The sequence below is a fragment of the Strix aluco genome, chromosome Z (assembly GCF_031877795.1).
Source record: "Strix aluco isolate bStrAlu1 chromosome Z, bStrAlu1.hap1, whole genome shotgun sequence".
Lineage (NCBI taxonomy): Eukaryota > Metazoa > Chordata > Aves > Strigiformes > Strigidae > Strix > Strix aluco.
Genome location: NC_133971.1, coordinates 59771160 through 59788852, shown reverse-complemented (window position 1 = coordinate 59788852; position 17693 = coordinate 59771160). Strand labels below are relative to the sequence as shown.

Sequence of the window (17693 nt, the reverse complement as noted above, 5' to 3'; positions counted from 1 at the left end):
CATAAAGCCAGGTAAAGTCTCACCCCGTTCCCCTTGAGGGCATGAAGTGCAAAAGCTGTGGGCTGGCCTTAATCTACTGCAAGGAGCTAGTGAGAGCAAGAAGGAAGGGGACAGCCCCTGAGAGTGTGAGCAGAAGTCGAACTTGTGGAAATTGGGTAATTCACTGATTTGGTGGGACCCAGGGAGTTTTTCTCAGGAGGCATTGACTGGACTTCTGCCAGATATCAGCAAAACTGGAGGTGAAATGTGTTAATGGTATCTCATTATCTGGTGATTACTCTGTCATTAAAATGTGAGACCACTTGTAGTTCTGGTATTGGCAGGCTGTTTCCTAGGGTCCTTAGGACAGTGGTGATAACCACACTGTCTAGGAATGGTGTCTGCCTTATTTGCAAAGCTGTTGAGTGTATCCTTATGAATATTTACACTGACCGCTTGGGAAAAATTATTCCTCCTTGTCACTGCATCAAGGCTTTTTGTTTATCTTAATTCTTTATGTGATCTCTTTTCTTACCTCTCTAGATGACAGGTATACCTTTCTTCTTTTTGACCAATTGCCTAAAGCTTCTGTTGTGAAAGAAATATATGCATCAGTACCTGAAAGAGAGAAGCTGCTATTTCAAGGAATGAACATACAATACTTTAGAGGGCTCTCTCATCATCACTCCTAATTATAGCTGCAACCAATAATGTGCCCCATCATTCTTTTTTTTAATAGGAAGAACAAAAGACTTTGAAAACAGTTAATCTAAAATAAAGTATGCTGGAATCCTTTGGGTTATATACCATTTACTAAGTAATGTGGTCTGGTGGTGCTTTCTTTTTGCTTAACATTGAACTGTATTGGTAAATTTAAAGCCAGAATCCATGGATTAATAGCAGAATGCTTGTGGTTGTAGCTGTTTAGTATTTTATGTATATATTGTATATATATGTATATATTATGCTAGTTAGTATTTCCTGATAGGGGGCCAATTCATTTAAATGGCTACCTTTCCCCATATATGCACTTCAGCAGAGCAAGTAATCTGCTCTCAACCCTTGGCTTTTTAGTTAAAAATTTGATTTTTTTTTTTTTTTTTTTAAATTTCTGACAAATGGAGACTGAATGTATGTTCTTTTAATAGTTGTAGCCAGTGCAGTGTTTATCCCCAGGTGAATTCTGCTTACAATCTTAAGCTGAGTTTGAGATGTCAGTAATTCAGGTGGGCAAAAGCTCAAGGAATGACTACTAAAAATGTGCCTAGCATTTCTGTGTGCATTACCATAGATGCCTGGGGCACTTTACGTGGTGAGTAAAGGCACAGTACCTCAATTAGGTATAAATGAACATGACAAGGTACAACACCAGGATAGATAAGAGGAAGGGAGAAAGCCATATAGGGAGGGTTATAGGCTGCCTGCCTGGGTGAAATACTGCATGCCACATGCTCTGGATTCCGTAGCAAGCAAAAAATTTTAAGAGAATTTGTGGATTGAGAAACAGTGCAATCCTGAGCTGAGGTTTGGAAGATGTGGCTGTGGGGCCAAGTGGTGAGTATGATGGTTAGGGGTCCTGAAAGACACTGAAGCCACAGGGGGCACCTAGATTGCATAGGAAGTTATACACTTTGTGCTGCAAAATACATAGTCTACATAGATGAGACTGACAAGATGGAAGGAAGCAGAGTGATGTAGAAGGAAGCAGACTGGGGTAGGTTTCCCATGTTTGGAGTTCACATCCGGTTCCTCAGTCTTTGGACAGCAGTTTTCCTTCCCCTCTGAGTCTCCGTTCCCCATATTGTAACTGATTGTTACTGATTTGTTATTAATTTGAGTTGATGATTTCTGGTGATTTTGATATGGAAAGATTAGGACTAATCAGTTAAATGGAATTTCACAGGAATATCGGTTTTTATAGAAGATAGTGGTGTAATGTTTTAAGTAGTCATAGAGATATTGTATTTAGTTTAAAGTAACCATACAACCAGTTACGCTGCTGGACGAGGTACCATTGTTTTTAGACTGTTTGGTAAGAATGATTTGTTGCCCTGTAGACCAGGTGTTTTAAAAGTTGCTTTGTGAAAGGGCCTTGAAGCATGTTTAAATCACAATGTGAGCCAAAGTCCTTGAGTCAAGGGCATTGGAGGGTGTTTCTTTTAGGTCAGTAGTCTGTGGTGGTCACAAAAGCAGCCCCCCGACTCATTTCAGGACTCAAGTGCACATGACCGGAAAGAGGTGGGAATAAGAAAATGAGTTATGGGAATGATCATGTTTATGTATGAGAACTTGTTTATTATGTATTACTGTATCCTATATAATCAGCATGTTACACGAGTTAGGTGTGCGTTGTTGGTGAGACAACTCCTCTGTGTACCCGGCCGTTAATAAAGGACTGTCTGCTTATCTGCATCACATTGGTGTCGATAGGTTCTTCTATCCCATTTTGGTGACAATATCACTACAACATTCTCTAATTTTTTTGGTTTTTAAACTCCCATGCTCTTCTAGATGTTCAGAGTGCTGCCACTAGACGCATTCTTTGTTCCTCCTGTTATTTGCTGCATTATTTTCTGGATGTTTACCATAATTTTACTCTTGACAGCCAGTAAGTCATTTGGCCCAATTTGAGCTAGTTTCTCAGAAGAAAGACAACACTTTCTCTGATCCTCTTTGGCACCACTCTTCCAGCAGAATAATTTCTGCCTCACCTGAAATGATGCATGATGTCTGACAAATGTGGTAGTATTTGTGTATTTGAAGACTACAGGTTGCAGCCTATGTTGGACCTATAAATACTGCTGGAAAAGCAAGCTGCTGTGGGTAGTTGAAATTAATAGAATCTGAGGCTTGTTTCTTTTTTTAATCTTAAAAGAAGAAACCAATTGGAAGGATAAAGAAAATGCCTCGCAGTCAGAGTCTGTGTTCTGCTGAAGCAAATAGAAGGAAGGCAGGAGATCATGGGAGTTCCCAGTGCCAGCTGTGGACAGCCAGCTGTGTGAATAGAGCGGAGATGTTGGGAAATGGGACTAGCACGCTCCGGTTTCACCTATGATCTGTGATACATCACTTTACTCTCCCTTTCTTCAAGGTTTTTTTGTTCTTGCATAGACCCACCTGAATGGTGCTTGGGGTGGGTTGCCAAGTTCATGACTGCTCCCATTGGCGTGGAAGTGCCAGCAAGAGTGCTCAGCCACTTTGCTTTATAAGGTCTCAATCTCCAGGACTGGGTGAGAAGTTTTGTTAGGTTTCAGCCTGCTTTATTCTGCCTGCAGGCTCTTTAAAGGAAGTCTTTATTTACTCTATGCCTGATGGCCTGTGTGATTTCCTCAGTGGTACCACTAATAACTGGCAGTATTACTCTGCTTTCAGTATCCGATTGTGAAAGCTGGGGGGATTTTCAGAGTGAAAAAAGTGAGAGTGCAGACCCAAACACCTTTCTGGCTAGGCTGTGTGCAGTAGTCTGGAGCAGTGCCGATGATCCATGTTAAAGCCTGGTACCATCTTTCTGGGATTGAGCCTTCTGAGTGGGTTTATTCAGGGGCTGAATTGAAGTTTTAAGCTGGCTGATGACCACTTGTTCCTTATGATTCCTTGCAGCTGTGTGTGTTCTTGTGCACTGCCATGTACATGATCAGACTTGTGTTAAGTAAAGGAGTGTTGACCTCCTGACCTTGTGCCTGTCCTAGGTGCTTCTTCTGTCCTTTTGCTTGCTTGTAGATAGAAGACAGCAGTTCTGGTCCTTCCTCCTTGCTCTCTGATGACTATTTCTCCTTCACTTCTCACCTCAGTGGTGTGTCCTTTCATTTTTCTCTCCTGTCATTTGTCACGAGGGAACCCTGTCTTATTTTCCTTCTTGTTTTACTTTGTGTATTCATTTTCCTATGTTCTTCCTGGGTCTGTGTCAGATTCGCACTCACCTGTTGCCCTGTATCTTCTTTACCTCTAAGTGCTGCAGCGTGTTTGTTGTCCATTCTTACTGTGGTCTTTAGAAGAGTTTTTATGGTCTGTAATTCAGGAGTGCATTCTGGGACTGTCCTATAGGATCTGGAGTTGTAGCATGGCATTACCAAGGTCTGAGGTATCCTTCAGACTCTTGACATGCTGCAGAATTATCTGAAAAGCTCTTTGGAGTATATGCGGTTTGTTGGTCTGTGCTGGTAAGCTGGACTAGTGGTAGCACTTTGCTGAAGTGTTGCTTGATCTGTGGCCTGGGTTTGATGTAGAGAGCTGCTGGAGAAGGTTGTTCGGGATGAGCCATTGCAGAGCAGTCTTTAAGATTAACCTTTCTGACACTGGGTCTTTAGTGTCAGAAATTTATAGGCCATGTGGTTCCAACAAATTCCTTCAAGTAGCATGTTCTACATTTGGCAGTCAGGCAGGCTTCTTGGATCAGCGTACATGCACACTTTGCCTCAGAGCTGAGGTTAGAGTTATCTGCTGGCTGAAAGCTGACCAGATGTTTGAGTGCATCTGGAAGCCTGTCCTCTTACTTAGACATACAAGGACTACTTCTTCCTGTCTGTGCAGACAGATAGAAACTGTTTGTGTCCATTGCTCTAGTAAGGACCAGTGTAGCAGTGGGGTACATGCTGTTGGTGATGGAGGTCATGCCTGCTGCTGGTGTAAAGTGACTTGGCAGGATCCAAGCAGGATCCATTTTGCCCCATCTGCTCTCCTGTCCTCTGGGATTGCTTAGGGCTTGAGCACAGCCCTGTACTCAGGTATTCCTGAGGATGCTGCGAGGCGCATTTTGCAGCAGAACAAACTTAAAGTCTGATTCTGACTTCCTGATGACTGTGTTTTTTGAGAGATTTAAAAAAACTAATTTAAAAAAAGAAGGTTTTTGCTCCTCTGTGTTTAAAAGAGCATGCCCTGGAACCACAGGCCAAGTTTGGCCTGCAGAATTTCCTCCCTTATTTTCCAAAGTATTGCATGCGCTTCTCTGCTCCTTAAGAAGAGGGAGAACTGGGCTGTGAGGGGTCTTGACTGTGTGTCTGTCTGCTGTCTGCTACATCCATATAGAACTGTATTTCTGCCTGCTCCAGGAAGTCTGCCAGCTGTGTTTTATGTTACTTTTTCGGTGTCTCGCTCAGAGGGGAAAGTTCTCACAAGATGCTGCAGTACCATCTGACTAAGTGTCACAGCAGTTTCTTTGACAAAAGGTGCCTTGTTGTGCTGAAGTGAGAGGCATCAAGGTGAAGGTGATTGAGACCCTGCTGTCTTGCTTTGCTTCAGAAAAGTGATGCCAGCTTTTGACTTGATAAAAGGTGAAAGCTAGATAAAGTGTCTTACATGCACCATGGCCTCCTTGGGCTGTGGTTTTGGCAGAAGACCCAGTGTTGCCTTTCAGGAGGAGAAAGCCAAGACCAATCTTCTTGTGCTTTTAATCAAATCTTTTTTAACTGAATTTTGACCTCAAGACCTGAGAAAAAGGATGGTCAAAGAGGACTCTGTGTGCAAAGCCACTTTAGGAAAAGTCTATGCTGGCAAGCTGCTGAGCCAGGTGACCTGATGGCTTGGCACCATATTTTTCTTAAGCCCTGTACTGCAGTGGCCTGGTGTAAATGTTTGTGCTTACTCAGCTGTGTCTCCCTCTCCCCCAGCAAAGTGAGCTGAACTCTTTCCTGTGGACCATCAAGAGAGATCCCCCGTCTTACTTCTTTGGCACCATCCATGTCCCATACACACGTGTCTGGGATTTCATCCCAGAGAACTCCAAGAAGGCCTTCCAGCAGAGCCACATCGTGTACTTCGAGCTGGACCTCACTGACCCCTACACCATCTCCGCTCTCACCAGCTGCCAGCTCCTGCCACAGGGAGAGAACCTCCAGGACGTGCTGCCCCACGACATCTACCGCCGGCTTAAGCGACACTTGGAGTACGTTAAGCTCATGATGCCGTCCTGGATGACACCAGACCAGCGGGGCAAAGGGCTGTACGCAGACTACCTCTTCAATGCCATTGCTGGCAACTGGGAGCGGAAGAGGCCAGTGTGGGTGATGCTGATGGTGAACTCTCTGACAGAGGTAGACATCAAGTCGCGAGGCGTCCCCGTTCTGGATCTGTACCTGGCCCAGGAAGCAGAGCGGCTGAAGAAGCAAACAGGTGCTGTGGAGAAAGTGGAGGAGCAGTGCCACCCGCTCAATGGTCTGAACTTTTCCCAGGTGAGATGGAGTGGTGTGCAGGGTGCCAGGCTGGCTGCTTGGGTAGATATCACAGCAGCAAGACCATGGGCTGGGGCCTGGGGTAAATGCTGTCTACCCAGAGTCTCGTGTTTGCTCCCTGCAGCCCATGCTTTGTGTGTGCCCTCAGGAAGGTTTGCTAGCTGTAGTTCAAGCCATGTCTTAAATTCCTTTAGACCTGGCCTGGGGAGACCCCTGTCCTCTTCCATGGTCAGCCTTGAGCAGGCTCCACCCTAAGAGACACTGGACCTTTGGATGGCTGCTCTCTTACCCTGGCTGGACTGCCCTGCAGAAGCCCAAGGCAGGCTGGGGCTCGATGTCTAAACTTGCTTTTGTAATAGCTAGTTAAGAAGAAAGGTGTGATCACTGGGGGGAAGCAGGGGCGCTGTGAGTAAAGCTGTGAAGTAAGCACTGGTTGGAAAAGTATCCCAGTGGACCTCTCAGTGCCCTCAGAAATAGGGTCCTATCCTCTGCATTGAGAGAAGTGTTTTTTTGGTTTGGATTTTTTTTTTTTTCCCCCTCTTCCTTTGAGACCTGGTGCAGGTCAGCACAGCACAGCTTCCTGCAGGGAGCTCCACAGGCTAGTGCAGGCTCTTGTGTGAGTGTCTTTGTGTTTGCAAACCAGCCGGAGTTTAGCACAGTTGTTCATGCGGTGTCACACCAGACAAGTAGAACAACCTCTGTGTTGTCCATGTGTTGGGTGGGGCAGTCATGGGCTCTACTCTCTGAACTAAATACACCAGGGAGCAGCATCTGTGGCTGTCTCTGCCTGCCTTGTGGGATCACAAGCAGGCATAAGCTTGCTCTCGGTGTGGGGTACCTTTGCTGAAGGGAGGTGCTAGTTTGAGGTGAGGAAGTGGTGTTTGTTTAGGAATAGGTGAGACCTGCTGATGCAGCATTTGCTGGTAGCCCAAGATGGGAGGACTTGGTCATGAGGATGGGGAGTTTTGACTGATGTCTGACCCTTTCCCCTGCATCCTGAAGCCTGCCCTGTCACTGATGCAGAGTTTACACTGCAGAAGGGGAGGTGCAGCCCAGCAAGGGCAGGGACAGCAGTTCAGGGCAGATGTCAGAAGTGCTGCTACCCCAGCCAATCTCGGTGGAGGACCACAGTGTGGGGAATAGCACATCAGCCCAGGGTGCAGTCCTTAACTGCAGGCAGGGCATCTGTGTGCCTCTCTTCCCTTGTTTGGAGCTGGGCAGCCTCATTTGTATCTCCAGGCTTTTGCTTGACTGTGCTTTGAATCCTTGTGCTATTGCTGTTTGCTTGCAGCCTCCCTAGGAATGGGCTAGGAAGTCCCACCTCCTCCATCTCTTACCTGGTTGAGGCTTTATTAACATTATTGCCCATGTTTTTCTTTTGCTGATTCTGCCCCTCTGGTTTAGCATGATAGAAGGCAGGGGCATGGGGGAGGGCACGTGCTTTCTCCACTGCCCTGTGAGAAAGTGGTAGGGAGACTGAGAAATATATGTTGCAAATCATGTTCCTGTTAAGCTCATGCAACTGTTGACACTTACTTTAGGCCTTCACACAGCTTTCTTCAAAGAGCGGTTGTTGCTGTGCTGTTTTGCAGGTGGAATAAATACCATATAAGCCAGGAAGCTGCATGAGGTGGGGACACAGAGCTGCAACATCCAGAGTTGCCCAGCCTGGTGACATTTATTGTGAGCCCAGCTGAGGGGGTCAGGGTAACCAGAACTGCAGGAGAAATTTAGCTCTAGTCAGGAAAATCGCAGCCCTTGGTTACCCCACGGTGGGTGGGGATGTGCGTGTGCATCATGTGTGCTGTGGCGCTTCCCATGCCTGATCACTTCCAGGCGAAGAGAGCACACTGTCCCTTGTGGGAAGAGGTCTAGAGCAGCTACTGCACCACAAATTGACACCCTCACTTCTGCCCACTACTAGATTTCCAATACAGGCAGCTTGAGGAAAAGGAGAACCAGAGGCAGATGATTTTTATGTTTCTAAGCCAATTTGATGGTTGTTTCAGAATCTGACTTGTGAAATCTCATGGTTGACAATTCTGTAAATCTTTGATTTCAGAGCTTTCTTCTCAGTTTGTTCAGGCATTTGCGTTAGTTATATTTTTAATATAAACCAAACAAAGACTTTAAAATAGTCTCTCTGAAAATTATTTCCTTTGGTATTGTGCTGCTGTCTGGGAACCCCCCAGTATCAGACCACTTCTGTGTCTGCCTTTCAAGAGAGCAAACACACAGGGATGATTTAAAAACTTCTGCTGGGAAAAATGGGGACACAAAACCATGAATGTTCTAATCCTGTGCAAGAAATGCTTTTTTTGATGCAGCAGAGTTGCAGAGAGATGATTTATGTGGCACAGAAGCAAGTTTAGTGCTCTCAGTTTATGTTTCTGCATAGGGTTTGCTCTTTCTTTCACTTAGGACATGGTTGTACTACCTGATGAGGGGGACTTCCAGGCTACTTACAAGCAATACATTGTTATTAGTTAGGTCTCTCTTTTGATCCATACTATTGGACAAGGCCTGGTTGGTGTTGAGTATGTTAATGCAGGAGAAGATCTGGAACAGTTTATCACTGATTGTCTCCATGGAGTCGCACAATGCTCAGTAACTGTAAAGTGCAGACAAACCCAAGCTAGGGACTTACTTCTTCTCCTGTGAGGAGAAAATAAAATAAGCAACCCCCACCCACACATACAGCAGCTAACACTGCCTGTCATGGGGCTCTGTATTTGACTGTATTTGCTCCAGTTTCCTCTTCATCTTTTGTTTTATGACTCTCTCATTTTACCTGCCAAATCTCTCTGTTCTTGCTCAACTCAGGCTGGCTGCCCACATCGCCAGGCCATAAAAGTATCATTTCTATATGATACACAATGGTGTGTACATGATCTGTGAAATACTTTAATGCCTCCACAATCACCCTCTCTTGTTCCAAGGTCTGTGCAACATTAGGGAGTATGGAAAGATTAGTCTGTCTCCATACCAGGGCCATGGTGTTTCTTTTCCTGTTTCATGCTGTTTCTGTCCTAGTTTGTCTTAAAGACTTTTTTCTCACACCCCACCTTCTTTCACAGGTAGTGCCTCTCTTATTGCAGTATATATCCTATAAGGATGCACGTCTCATTCCTAGCAGCATCTGGTCTTCTAGAAGATAAAAGGCTTTGTTGCTATACACAATCTGACTTCCAGCACTGGAGTCAGTCCTTCAAATCGTTCCTTTGAAGTTATGCATGTGCTTACATGTTTGCTGGATTAGAGGCATTAGTGCTCTGGCCTAAAGCCCATGCAGCTTTGCTGTTGACTCTAGCGGTGGTGTCATGAACATCAGTTTGTTATTGGCTCAGAATATGAGCTGGCCTTGGCCTGTACCATACCATGCACTTGTAAACGGACTGTGCTTTGTCACACTTCCATGGTGTCCAGGTTGTGTTTCTCACAGACTGGTTTGAGCTTGAACACAAGAAGTTTGGACTTGTGTCCACCCTCTGCAGGGGACCGAGCCTTAAGTGTATAATCACTGTCCAGCCATCACCACTTCCTAGCCAAGGCCCTGGCCAGTTTGGCTTCTCCAAGCCTGGGACACTTCATGGAAGACTTTACTGTTAGCTGTTCTTGATTTGAGAATTGTTTTACCCACATACCTTTCCTGTGTCCAGACCTTGCCACAGCACTCTGTTCCTATCTGAGCATCTGAATATATGGCTACATCTTCAAAAGTAATCTTTAAAGCTGCTTGGTGGCAGTAGAAAGCAGGGAGCCACTAAGAACTGACTGCTCCTGAAATCCTGGCTCCAGCTCTGGGACTGAGCACTTGGAAATCATGTCTTTTGCATCTATCAACAACTTCCTCATACAGTTAGTTGCAGATAGAAAATGAAGCAAAGGCTTCTAGAATTGATCGTTTTCTGTTAATTTGGATATGAATTGTTCATGGTTCTCAAAGAGCAACCTCTGCAAACAACAAAGCACTGAGAGATTCTGCTTGACAGGATCCCTTGGGAGATGATCCTGAAGGGTATAGAGGTCCAGGAAGGCTGGGCACTCTTTAAGAAGAAAGTCTTAATGGCACAGGAGCAGGCTGTCCCCAGGTGCTGTAGGAGAAGCCAGCAACAGAGAAGACCACCCTGGCTGAACAGGGAGCTTTGAATGCAACTCAGGGAGAAAAGGAGAGTTTGCGGCCTTTGGAAGAAGGGGCTAGCGACTCACAGTGATTACAAAGATGCTGTGAGGCTATGCAGGGCAGAAATCAGGAGGTCTGAAGCCCAGCTAGAAATTAATCTGGTTTCAGCACTCAAGGATAACAAGAAATGTTTCTATAAGTATGTCAACAGCAAAAGAAAGACCAGGGAGAGCCTCCATCCCCTGCTATACGCAGGAGGAAACATGGTAACAAGTGATGAGGAAAAGGCTGAGGTGCTTAATGCCTTCTTTGCCTCAGTCTTTAATAACAAGACTAGTTGTATTGAGGGAATCCAGCCTCCTCAGCCACAAGACAGAGACTGGGAGAACGATCCCCCCGCATTCCAGGAGGAGATAGTCAGTGACCTACTGCATCACATAGACATACACAAGTCTATGGGACCGGATGGGATACACCCGAGGGTGCTGAAGGAGCTTGCTGGGGTGCTCACCAAGATGCTTTCCATCATTTACCAGCAGTCCTGGCTGACCGGGGAGGTCCCAACAGATTGGAAACTGGCCAATGTGATGCCCATCTATAAGAAGGGACAGAAGGATGATCTGGGAAATTACAGGTCTGTCAGATTGACTTCGGTGCCCGGGAAACTGATGGAGCAGCTCATCCTGAGTACTATCACACAACACATGCGGGACAACCAGATGATCAGGCCCAGTCAGCATGGGTTTATGAAAGGCAGGTCCTGCTTGACAAACCTGATCTCCTTCTACAACAGGGCGACCTGCTTATTGGATGAGGGAAAGGCTGTGGATGTTGTTTACCTTGACTTTAGTAAGGCCTTTGACACCGTTTCCCACAACATTCTCCTGGCAAAACTGGCTGCTCAAGGCTTGGATGATCGCACGCTTTGCTGGTTAAAAAACTGGCTGCATGGCCGGGCCCAAAGAGTTGTGGTGAATGGAGTTAAATCCAACTGGCGGCCGGTCACGAGTGGTGTCCCCCAGGGCTCGGTTTTGGGGCCACTCCTGTTTAACATCTTTAGTGATGATCTAGAAGAGGGGATCGAGTGCACCCTCAGTAAGTTTGGAGATGACCAAGTTGGGTGGGAGTGTTGATGTGCTCGAGGGTAGGGAGGCTCTGCAGAGAGATCTGGACAGGCTGAAGTGATGGGCTAAGGCCAACTGGAGGAGTTTCAATAAGGCCAAATGCCGGGTGCTGCACTTCAGCCACAACAACCCCCAGCTGCACTACAGGCTTGGGGAGGAGTGGCTGGAGAGCTGCCAGTCAGAGAGGGACCTGGGGGTGTTGATTGACAGCTGGCTGAACATGAGCCAGCAGTGTGCCCAGGTGGCCAAGAAGGCCAATGGCATCCTGGCTTGCATCAGAAATAGCGTGGCCAGCAGGGACAGGGAAGTGATCTTACCCCTGTACTCAGCACTGGTGAGGCTGCACCTCGATGACTGTGTTCAGTTTTGGGCCCCTCACTACAAAAAGGACATTGAATGACTCGAGCGTGTCCAAAGAAGGGCAACGAAGCTGGTGAAGGGTCTGGAGCACATGTCGTACGAGGAGCGGCTGAGGGAACTGGGGTTGTTTAGTGTGGAGAAGGGGAGGCTGAGGGGAGACCTCATCGCCCTCTACAACTACCTGAAAGGAGGTTGCAGAGAGCTGGGAATGAGTCTCTTTAACGAAGTGACAAGCCATAGGACAAGAGGTAATGGCCTCAAATTGCACCAGGGAAGGTTTAGACTGGATATTAGGAAGCATTTCTTTACAGAACGGGTTGTTAGGCGTTGGAATGGGCTGCCGAGGGCAGTGGTGGAGTCCCCATCCCTGGAGGTGATTAAGAGTTGGGTTGACATAGCTCTTAGGGATATGGTGTAGTTGGGATCTGTCAATGTTAGGTTAATTGTTGGACTAGATGATTTCAAGATCTTTTCCAACCTAGATGATTCTGTGATTCCTGCTTTTCACTAAAGTGTTCCCAGTTCTTCCAAGTTCTGGACCATTAATACAACTCTGAGAGGTGTAGAGTCCTGCTTAGCAAATTCTACCTTCCTGACGTAACAGCAATATCATTTTTCTTGCTTCATCGGTGTACCCGATTGGGTGAAAGGGCCACCCTTGATAGCCCCTGGTAAAACTATTATTTAGGAGCAGTCGACATCTGTGGGGAAATTAGGAAGTCAATACACCACTGCCTTGTTATGTGTGGAGGTGTTATAAAATGATAAAAGAGAAAAAAATTGGCAAAAGACAAAAAAGCAATGTTTCTCATATGATCTGCAGCTCAGAATCTAAGTTTTGCTTTGTAACCAGGGTCACTATTGCTATAAACAAATTTATGGTTGCCTTGTTCTAGGGTAGAACTATTGTATTGTTAAGATTTATGACCAACAACAGCATGGTGATCTGAAACCATGCTGTGGAAAGTACCTATTTATGTGTCCTTTAGGTGAACTTAGCTCATTATAATATGAAAACTACACCTCTGTAGCTTAAGTTATCCACCTTCATGAAACCCCTCACTCTTTGAACATGGATATATTAACAGGTAGATACTGTGACTTTAAATGAAAGAGAGGAATAAAAGTAGCCAATAGATGATAGTGTGATGAAATGCTAACCAATTGTATTGTATATGTGCACTTGTGTGTTCAGAATCAAATAAATATGGTGTGTGTTTGTAATTCAGTGTGCTGGCTAGTTTGGATGCCTAGCACCCTTTCCTGCACAGAACTGTAATAAATACAAATATCTTGACTATGTGTGTTAATTGGCTCTTTGCACACTGGGTGAAGAACCCTGGTTTTGGGACAATACGGTGGGGGGTGGTGGTGTTGGTTGATTTGTTGTTTTCCTCTTCTAAGGGAGTTAGAGAAACAACAGTGATGGCTTGAAATTAGGCCCAAAAGATATGATATGAAATTGGAGAGAATTGTGCTAGTCTCCTCATTTCAAATAAAGGGCTTTTTTGATATATTGCAATGATCAATTATAATGTTTGTCTTTAATTGCCCGGGTGATGAAGTCAGATCTGTCAGTGTTTCCATTCATGACACCCCAGTTCAGCTTCACCTTTGACAACAGCAATAACAGAGAACCTCGGAGAAAGAAAGAGCAAGGAAGGGCACATGGTGGGAGCTTTTCAAAGAGTAGTTCGGAACCAAACTTGGAACAAAGTGAAAAGCAGCTGCTTGATGAAAGAGCTGACAGAGAAGCAGAGCACTCACTGCTGAACAAGTTGGACGGGACACTACTTGCGGTAACCTGGTTGCGTCTTCTGCCCCAAGGGTGTAACTTCAGGAACAGCCCTCCCTCTTCAGGTGATGGGAACATCAGGGTTTTCTGCACATGAACTGGAGCTGAAACAACTGAATTGATCCTATTTGCATCTTTGGCTGCTGGAGTCTGTGACCTAGATTTGGGTTTGTTTTCAGTTTGTGTGTAGACACACCTGCAGCCTCCACATCTATACATCAGGGATGAGGAATGGCCTGGCTGGTGGGAACTAAAATAGCTAAGGCTTCGCATTTCTATTGTCATAATTAGAGTTTAATTAAGATCTTATTAACTACCTGGGGAGTTCTTCCCTCAGTGAGAGTAGAAGGGAAATTCAGCTGTTGATCTGCTGTCTGTGTGGAGTGTGGAGACTTTGTTTCAAACAGCCTGGACTCTGCAGTAGGGCTTTGAAATGGTGGATTTTTCTGTGGCACTGGTTTGTACTGGTCATATATGCCATTATAAGCTCCTATACTCTGCACACCTATCAACTAGCTGGATTTTTCCATTAAAAATGTCCTTTGCTTGGCATATTACACAGCAGAAACAGAAGACATCAGGTGATAAATGTGTCTTGGTCTCTCCTTGCAGCTTCCATGGGCAGCCCCTTACCTGTGGCTGGCTCCCAGTGTTACAATGTGATCATGACAATACACTTTCCTCTTTTCCCAGTTCGTGAGGGGTGGGCAATGAGTTGTGTACAATGTTCTGAGAGTGCTCATGACTAGGTTATCCCACTCCATTCTGGCAAGTCAGTACTAGGCTGGTGGACTGGTTGACACACTTTGTGACACTTGAGATCCTCTAGTTTTGGGTGAGAGTACTGTTCCTGCAGAGGAGCATAGCCCTGTCAGCAGGCTGAGAACGGTCCTGGGCATCAGAGGCCCCTCAAGGAAGCGCACAGAAGCTCTGGGTTGGATGCTTTTTGAGGCAACTCAACCAACAGTGAAGAGTGTGGTTCAGGGAGGGGATGTGAGCTCAGCTCATTCAGCTGTTCAGGCAGTTGGGTGCCTTCCTGCTAAGCTTTGGTGTCATGGTTTGAAATTGGCCAGTAGCCAATCACCACATGGCCAGTCTTTTACTTCCCACCCCCCACCCCCCCCCACCCCACCCCCCGGTGAATTACGGGAGGGACAAAAAAGAAATTCGTAGGTTGAATAAAAAAGAATTTAGTAATAGTAACAAAACAACAGTAACATTAGTAAGTCCAAACGGGTAAAAATACAGCAGTGGCTCACTGACCAGCAATCGGTATGCAGCCCACCCCCAGCAGCGATCCTGACTGCACCAGAAATCCTGCCATGCCGACCAGGAAACCGAAACCAAAAAAGGGTGTGAGAGAGCACGTGTCTACCTATATACTGAGCATGACGTCACATGATATGGAATACTCCAATGACCAGTCCGGGCCTGGGCCTCTAGCTGTGCTCCTTCTCAGCTCAAGGAAAGTTAACTCTATCCTGGCCGAAACCAGGACATTTGGTCTGCACATTCTCAGATCTTGGTGCAGGTGATCGGTCACAGTGGCCTGATGCTGTGGCTCCATCTGATGCCTGATTCTGAGGGCCTGCTATGTCTTGCCCAATACTAAACCCAAAGTGCGAGACTTTTCCCTTAGACAGCAAAGTTGCAACTGCTCTGGACAGTGCCTGCAGAGTTGTAGAAGACAACTTCCTTTCCAGTCTAAGAACTGGACTGCACAGCTGTCACCTTCCTGTCTAGCAGCTGTAGAACAGTTACTTTTCGGCCCAGGCTGGATTGCCAGGTCCATGGGGACCCCACTTGGCTCTTGTGTCTTGGTGACAGGATTTCTGTTCCATGGCAGTGGTTCCAAAGACTAATTTTTAGTTTTCTTCAACAAACCCAGACACATTCAGACTGAGAATATAGCCTAGCTTCAGCTTTCAACTGCTGATTTTGTGAGGGTTTGTATTCCACCAAAGAGCCTCTGCTGTCAACTTTCTCTACCTAGTGTGTGTACTACAACTGTAATCAGTTTGTCCTTTAATTTTTTTTTGTTAAATGAAGCTAAAGGAACCTGTTGAACCTTTCCCAGTGGGGCACGTTTTCTACATGTTAACTATTCCTTCAGCTCTTCCCAGGCTTAACAGCATCTGTCTTATATTGTGGCAGTCATGTGCATGCTTGGTGCAGTGGTATTGTCACTGTCCTCATCTTTCTGAGTTTGTCAGTGGTTCTTTCAGGCACATCAGTTTTCTGAGTGCTTATGCTTGGGGGATTCAAAGTCCTTTTTACTCTCACTGCTTCCAGGAAAGAGAGAGCGCTACCTTGTTGTTGTGATGCAGTCCCTGTCTGCTTTGTGGTCAAGACGAACTGCAAGCCAGCAGACAATACTTGTTTTAACAAGAGATCCAGATTACACAGCACCTGTGCTCTCTTTCCTTAATTATTTTGCTCCTCTGACCTTTGTTTTATCTGCAAAATGCATTAATGATAGAGTTGGGGTTTGTTGGGGTTTTTTTGCTCTCTGGGTTGTTGACATGTATGTTGAATACTGTATGGCAAAGAACTCCCCTGCAGAGATCTTCAGTAACTTACACAGTTGTTTCTCATCTACGTTCACATTTGCAGGTCTACTAACTACCTTTCCCATGTCTTCAGTACGTGATGTGTTGGTTTTGTATTTCTCTAATTTCCTACTGCCATACACTGTATTCAGAAGTCTGTTCACTGATGCTATTGTCTTTACCAAGTAAACTTGAAAGCTCACAAAAAGTGATGAGGATTTTTGGAAAGGGTATGATTTCCATTATCCTTGTTGACTTGCAATTTTCTATAATCCTATAATTATTTCCTGTAATCTTCATGAAGGTTTTTATTAGCTAGTTAGAAAAGTTGATTGTAAGTAGGATGAGGGGGCTAAAACACAATTTTAAGATGTCTATTGCTTTATCTGGCCTAATGCAGAAAGGGAGCAGCAGGAACAATTCATTGTTTTTGAGAACAGAGGAAAGATTGAGTCTCTCAATAAATTTATTATCAGGCAGCAGGCTTAGCAGGTAAATAGACATCCACACAAGATATCATTCATTTCCAGCATGCCTGGATGAAGGATGCTTGGACATCAAGACGTGTGAACAGTTTCAAAGGGATTAGACAGATGGATGAAGGATAACTATCCAGGCAATCTCATACATGTCCCAAGTGCCACCTTTGGCTCAAGATATCCCTCAGCCCCTGACAGCTTGACTTGAGGGCAGGTGCCAGGGGAAGAACCGCTCTGTAGGTGCTCTGCTGTCGTTGGAGATAGGGTGCTGCGTTTCTGCTCCACTGGGCAGGTGTGGGAAGGTCTTTCCTAAAACTTAGCTGAGGCTGCATGCTTGGAGACTCAACCTGAGACAAGCAATAATAAAAGTTGATGCGTAGACACAACGGCTTTCAAGATTTATTGGCTCACTGGGAACAGGACGGAGGTGGGCTTGGAAGTTGATAAGGAACAGGTCAGCCAACCTACACCTGGCAGTGCCCCTGCTGGAGCACTCAGATGTCCACATTTGCCTCCTTTCCATGAGGCTTATCTTTTTTGAGCATGCAGAGGTCAAATGTGAACAAACAAGTGTGGGGAGCAGTTGACTGTGAAGTCTGAAACCAGGGAGAAGTTTAATGAAGGGATCCATCCATGCTACTGAAGAACAGTCCTGTCAATTAAAACCAGTAACAGTAACAATAACAGTGTAACACTCTTTAGTCTGCAATATAGCGTGATCACAATTCTGTCATATAACTGTAAGGGAAGATTCAGGTAGCGAGTTTTGTGCATTTCTGAGTCTCTTTACTCTGCTCTAACAAGATTAGCAGGATTGCTAGTTTTGGCCAGAACTCAAATTAATCTTTGGCAGAAAAAGATACACTGTTTCAAGACTTGACTTACCTGAAGCATCTGGTAAATGCATTACAAGAACATTCTAATGATTTTTTTTTTCTTTTTAATGTCAGCTTTTATGTGTTTTTGTGTTGACCTGTTTTGCTTTCTGAGCATGTTCTTTCTGCACAGAGGCTGCATCATCAGTAGACTCAGTGCTAGAGTCTGATTTTCGTCTTATTTACTCAAACCCTTAATTTCTGTGTGGATTACTTATAATTTAACAGTGGGTCTCAATCCC

General features: G+C 45.4%; 1 protein-coding gene across 2 annotated transcripts in view; it reads left to right on the top strand.

Annotated features, from left to right (window-relative positions):
* The window catches only part of LOC141918316 (metalloprotease TIKI1-like), an 84814-nt gene that overhangs the window by 3320 nt on the left and 63801 nt on the right, over nucleotides 1-17693 (top strand). For both annotated transcript variants that reach the window (XM_074812627.1, XM_074812626.1), the window contains exon 2: nucleotides 5586-6146. In XM_074812627.1, the coding sequence (XP_074668728.1) occupies nucleotides 5586-6146 (561 nt within the window). The remainder of the gene's footprint in view (nucleotides 1-5585; nucleotides 6147-17693) is intronic.